This window comes from Neophocaena asiaeorientalis, unplaced genomic scaffold (assembly GCF_003031525.2).
Source record: "Neophocaena asiaeorientalis asiaeorientalis breed wild unplaced genomic scaffold, Neophocaena_asiaeorientalis_V1.1 scaffold476, whole genome shotgun sequence".
Taxonomy (NCBI): domain Eukaryota; kingdom Metazoa; phylum Chordata; class Mammalia; order Artiodactyla; family Phocoenidae; genus Neophocaena; species Neophocaena asiaeorientalis.
Window position 1 is genome coordinate 8275632 of NW_020172178.1, and position 6000 is coordinate 8281631.

Here is a 6000-nt window from a genome sequence, read left to right on the forward strand (position 1 = left end):
TCTGGCTGGCCTAAGTCCCACTGTCATGCCCCTGGTAGGGCAGACCTCCCAAAGCCCTGACCACAGCTCGGAGTTTGGAGCCAGGAGAGGCAGCGCAGCTACCCCAGGAGATGAGAGCTGGGGCAGTCAGGCGGCCCCAGCGGAGGCCGAAGCCTCCTCCGAGGATCACGCTGAGAGTCAGATGAGAAGATGTCGGGGGTCTCTGCAGTTGGTGAGTTCGAGCTCGTGGTCCCACTAGGATGTGTAGAACTTGGTCAGTACAATAAAATGCTTCCTCACCAGATCGTTCTGACCGCAGTTGTGCAATAAGTAAGCTCTGCAAACCATAGGTTCTTTCCCAAGCTTGGCACAAATCATTCGGCAGCAAAACCTGATCTGAGCTGATGGGAGGCTCCTTATTGCCTCCGTCTGTCCTGCAGACTGACTGTGACGTGTTTTGTTGCAGGAACGTTGCTGCACTTCTTGCGGGGTGGGGGTGGGGGTCCTGCCTGGCTCCCAGGCTGTTCCGTAAACGTATGGCATACCCATTACCTTATGTTTTCAAGGTCCAGGGTAATTTTGAATTCCAGACCATAACTAGTCCCAAGTTTTCGATATACTTCAGATAATATATTCTGACTGAGGTTTTAATTTCCCCCAAGTGTGGTTTGCATTTTAAAGTGAATTAAACCTGAAGGACTCTAAAAACGGGGGAGAGAATGAAAGCATGCAATTTTGAGGTGAGGATGGGAGGAAAAGGCTTTCCAGCTTTCCGGGCCTTTTCCAGCAGCCTCCACCCCGCCAGACCTCCCCTCACCCCGCCCCCAGGACAGGGGAGGGTCCTCGGTGCCGTCCTTCCGAGGCATTGCTGACCTTGCTCCCTCTAGGACACTGGTTAACACACCAAGTTGAACGCTTCCCGGTCCATTATACAACGTCCAAGGTCCGGGCCTCTGAGGCAACGTTGTGGGCCTCCTAAGGTCTCGTTAGTCCAGCTTCCTTTCATTTCTTTAAATGTGTCGGACTTGTTTCCTGTGAACTGGCTGGTCCCGGTGCGTCCACCTGAGTCCTGGCTGCTCCTTCCCCGAGGTGGGGAGTGAGGGTGGGAGCTGGGCAGCCAGCCTCTGAAGGCAAAGGCTGCCCCGAGAGGCTCGCCGGTGACGCCATGACCTCTCCGCAGGAAGCTCCCTGTGGCTCTGCCAGAGCAGCAAGGACCTGTGCCGCGTCAGCGCCCAGCACGCCCAGTCACGCCCGTCCACCGTGCAGCTGCCCCCCGACGCCGAGATGAGGGCCTACGCCGCCTGCCAAGACGCCCTGTGGGCCCTGGACAGCCTCGGCCAGGTGTTCATCCGGACGCTGTCCGCAAGCTGCCCCACGGGCATGCACTGGACAAGGCTGGACCTCTCGCAGCTAGGTATGCCCGCCCCCACCGCCAGGCCCTGCCTTCCAGCCTCATCAGGAGGGGTGTCTCACCTGCTTCCCGGGGCCCTGTGTCCAACTCTCGTGAATTCTTGTAGGTTGCTTGGTCGGTTGCTGGATTTCAGGAGGTCGATTAGCCACTCTTGCAGGGTAATGGGCCTCTTAAGAATTTTGTGAGGAGCTTTTCTTTCCCACGCTTTACGCGTCCCAGGGTTTTCAGAACCCAGGAGGAGCATGAACTCAGAGAAAGCTGCTGTAAGACACGCTCGAGATGATCCTGTGGAGGCAGCTGCCTCTGCTGGTCTGTCTGAATGTGGCAGTTGCTTTGTGCCCTTTCCGACGCAGCGTCCGCGGCCCGCAGCCTGGAGAGTGCCCAGTTCTCCCTCTGCTGGAGGGGTGTGTGCCGCCTCCCGCTGCCGCCCTTCTCTGAGTCTTCCCGCCTGCCCCGGGGAGCCTTTCCTTGGTTCGGAGATCCTGTGGGCCTGAGCCATCCTCCTTTGGCCCCCAAGCAGAGCAGTTTGGGAGTTTCTGGAGGTAAAAAGGCCAGGGCGAGGTTGGTGTCCTCCTTGCTACAGGATCCTGGGAGCGCTGGGGCCCCTGCCCTTGCCCCCTCTGGGGCAGAAGCAGAGCTCTGCCCGGCACCACCGCTCAAGGAGGCCTCTGTGCTGCAGCGCGTGCCGAGAGAACGGCCTCGAGTGCGGCTTGGCCTCCGGGCTCCGGCGCACAGCTCACGCCTCCCTTCCCGTTCAGCCCAGTCCTCCCACGCTGGCGCACTAGCCAGGGTGTTACAGGCCTCTGAGGCGGCTGGCTGGGTTTCCCTGGGGTTGGTGGCCGTTCTTTCAAGGGCAGTGACTGGGCTTCGGTGGGATTGAGTCTCCCTTTCAGAGTGGGAGGGGCCCGGCAGGGCCCCCCTGAGTCCAGGTTGTGCTTTGGCTTCCCCTGCGTGCTGGGGGCAGGGCTGCGGGAGCCGAGAAGGGCAGGCTTTCACAGAGCCACCCTGCCTCTTGCCTGCAGAATCGTCCGCCGTCCCGCCAGGCCTGGCGTGGCTCGCACAGCCCGCAGGTGAGGTGGCTGGGGCTCCCGGCAGAGGCCGGGCGGCGGCGGGAGCAGTGCTCGCCAGGCTGCCTTGAGACCTCAGTCCCCACCTTTCTGATGGTAACGGCATCCCCGCCCCAGAGAGATGGTGCAAGTAAGCATCGTGTGCAAACCAGCCTGTCTCAGGCAGGTGTGACGCCTGAAAGCTGCTGGGGGAGGGGCGGTGCTCGCTCGGGCCTGGCGCCGTGCGTGACAGGGGCCGAGTCCAGGAAGCTCTGCCTTGCTTAGTCTTTTTCCTGCCCTGAGTTCTGGATTTTGTTTATCTGGGTTACTGGCCGTTGCTGAGAGGATGGATGAAGACTTCTTTTACCGTATGCTGAACGTCCTGGGAGAGCGAAGCAAGTCCAGAGTTGGTAGGCAGGGGAGGCGTGCAGGGAACAGCAGGAGGGGTGCTGGCCTTCCACGTGCCAGGGTGGGGGGGCAGCAAAAGGCAGGTCAGGGCCACCAGCTACTCTGTTGTTTGGCTCTTTCCAGGGATGGTCTATGTAGCCTGTGGGACAAACCGGTGAATCAAGGTTTCTAAAAAAAGTATTATATTAGGGGATGCAGATTTTGAGTTCCGGTGTGTGCTCCCTTCCAGTGTCCATGGCAGGCTGTCATCTGGCAGCACTCATTGGGGGGTAGTGAACAGAGTGTAGTAACGCAGGTAACGTTAATGCTGCCTTGCTTACTTGCCTGGGGTTACCTGGGGTGCTTCATTGTTCTTTTAAAAGTTGGCCATGGTGGTGCTCACAGCAGTGAAAGGAAGCACAGCCTTTTCAAGACTGTGGTTCTACATGTGAGGATTCTGTTCAGTAGCAAGCTTCTCTGTCCCAGATGCCCTTTGTTTGGAGTAGAGTTGACACACGATACTATGTCAGCTTCAGGTGTGCAGTATAGTGATTGGATATTTTTATAGATTACACACCATACAGTTATTATTATTGTTTATATTCCCTGTGCTGTATATTACATCTTCGTAATTAATTTACTTTTTATTTTATTTAAATTAAAAAAAAATTTTTTATAAATCTATTCATTCATTTTCGGCTGTGTTGGGTCTTCGTTGCTGTGCGCGGGCTCTCTAGTTGCGGCGAGCAGGGGCTACTCTTCATTGCGGTGTGTGGGCTTCTTATTGCGGTGGCTTCTCTTGTTGCGAAGCATGAGCTCTAGGCGCGCAGGCTTCAGTAGTTGTGGCACACAGGCTTAGTTGCTCCACAGCATGTGGGATCTTCCCGGACCGGGGCTCGAATCCATGGCCCCTGCATTGGCAGGTGGGTTCTTAACCACTGTGCCACCAGGGAAGTCCTTAATTTGCTTTTTAAATGGTAGTTTGTATCCCTTAATCCCCTTCGTCTGTTTTGCCCCTCCCCCCATTCCTACTCCCCTCTGGTAACCACTAGTTTGTTTTCTGAATCTCTGAGGGTATTTCTGTTTTGTTCATTTATTTTGTTTTTTTAGATTCCACATGTAAGTGAAACATACAGTATTTGTCTTTCTCTGTCTGACATTTCACTAGGTGTAACACTCTTCAGATCAATCCACTTTGTTGCAGATTTCATTCTTTTTTAAGGCTGAGTAATATTCCAGTGTGTGTGTGTGTGTGTGTGTGTGTGTGTGTGTGTGTGTGTGTTGATGGACACTTGTGTTGCTTGCATATCTTGCCTATTGTAAATAATGCTGCAGTGAACAGCATGCTGGGGGACATATATCTTTCCAAATTAGTGTTTTCGTTTTTTTCAGATGAATACCCAAGAGTGGAATTGCTGGATCAGGTGATAGTCCTATTTTTAAGTTTTTGAGGAACCTCCATAATGTCTTCCGTAGTGGCTGCACCAGTTTACATTCCCACCAGCAGGGTTCCCTTTCCTCCACATTCTTGTCAACACTTGTTATTTGTTGTCTTTTTAAATCTTTTTTTTTTTTTTTTTGGCTGCACCAGGTTTTAGTTGCAGCATGCAGGATCTTTGTTGCCACGTGTGGGACCTTCGTTGTGGCATGCAGGATCTTCAGTTGGTGCAATGCTTGTGGGATCTAGTTCCCTGACCAGGATCGAACCTGGGCCCCCAGCATTGGGAGCTCGGAGTCTTAGCCACTGGACCACCAGGGAAGTCCCTTGTTGTCTTTTTGATGATGGACACGGGGCTTGAACCTGTGTCCCCTGCATTGGCAAGTGGATTCTTAAGCACTGCACCACCAGGGAAGCCCTACGTTCTTCTTTTAAATATTCTTTTCCATTACGGTTTATCACAGGATATTGAATATAGTTCTCTGTGCTGTACAGTAGGACCTTGTTGTCCATCCAGTCTATATATAATAGTTTACATCTGCTAGCCCAACCTTCCACTCCATCCGTCTGTTCTCTACGTCCGTGATTCTGTTTCTGTTTCATAGATAGGTTCATTTGTGTCATATTTTAGATTCCACGTATAAGTGATATCATATGGTATTTGTCCTCTTTCTGACTTACTTCACTTAGTATGATAATCTCTAGTTGTATCCATGTTGCTGCAAATGGCATTATTTTGTCTTTTTATGGCTGGGTAGTATTCCATTATATATATGTACCGCATCTTCTTTATCCATTCATCTGTCGATGGACATTTAGGTTGTTTCCATGTCTTGGCTATTGTGAATAGTGCTGCTGTGAACATAGAGGTGCATGTGTCTTTTTGAATTATAATTTTGTCCAGATATATGCCCAGAAGTGGGATTGCTGGATCATATGAGCTCTATTTTTAGTTTTCTGAGGAACCTCCATGCTGTTCTCCATAGTGGCTGCACCAACTTACATTCCCACCGGCAGTGTAGGAGGGTTCCCTTTTCTCTACATCCTTTCCAGCATTTGTTATTTGTGGATTTTTTTTTGTAGATTTTTAAAAATCATGGCCATTCTGACTGGTGTGAGGTGGTATCTCATTGTAGTTTTGATTTCCATTTCTTAGATTAAGAGAATTCTTCAAGTAAATGTCTAGCTACTGAACCCAGTTATAGAGACTGAATATGGAATTTTATGATTTATGACAATCCTAGTTTTTGGAAGAAAATTTGCGTCATTTAGCAGATATTTAATATGCTCATAACGTTTGATTTCCCAGTACGCATAACTATGCATATGTCAGGCATTGGAGTGTTTAGCAGACTAATGCAATTTGTAATTGAATACATCTGGTCACAGCATTTAATGAAGAAATACTCAGTGTCAGTTCGTGCCTTTAGATAACAAATAGGCTTATATAGTAATTTATGCAGAAAAGTGTCTTATAAATAGTAAAACACCAAATAAATGCCACCTTTTGTTCTAAAATATATGTTTAAAAAGTAATCCTAGGGCTTCCCTGGTGGCGCAGTGGTTGGGAGTCCGCCTGCCGATGCAGGGGACACGGGTTCGTGCCCCGGTGTGGGAAGATCCCGCATGCTGCGGAGTGGTTGGGCCCGTGAGCCATGGCCGCTGAGCCTGAGCGTCCGGAGCCTGTGCTCTGCAACGGGAGAGTTCACAACAGTGAGAGGCCCGTGTACTGCAAAAAA

General features: G+C 51.3%; 1 protein-coding gene across 1 annotated transcript in view; it reads left to right on the top strand.

Moving 5' to 3' along the window:
• TECPR2 (tectonin beta-propeller repeat containing 2) overlaps positions 1 to 6000 on the top strand; it is a 106037-nt gene that overhangs the window by 61739 nt on the left and 38298 nt on the right. The window contains exon 16 of the mRNA XM_024759434.1: positions 1160 to 1393. Within this exon, the coding sequence (XP_024615202.1) occupies positions 1160 to 1393 (234 nt within the window). The remainder of the gene's footprint in view (positions 1 to 1159; positions 1394 to 6000) is intronic.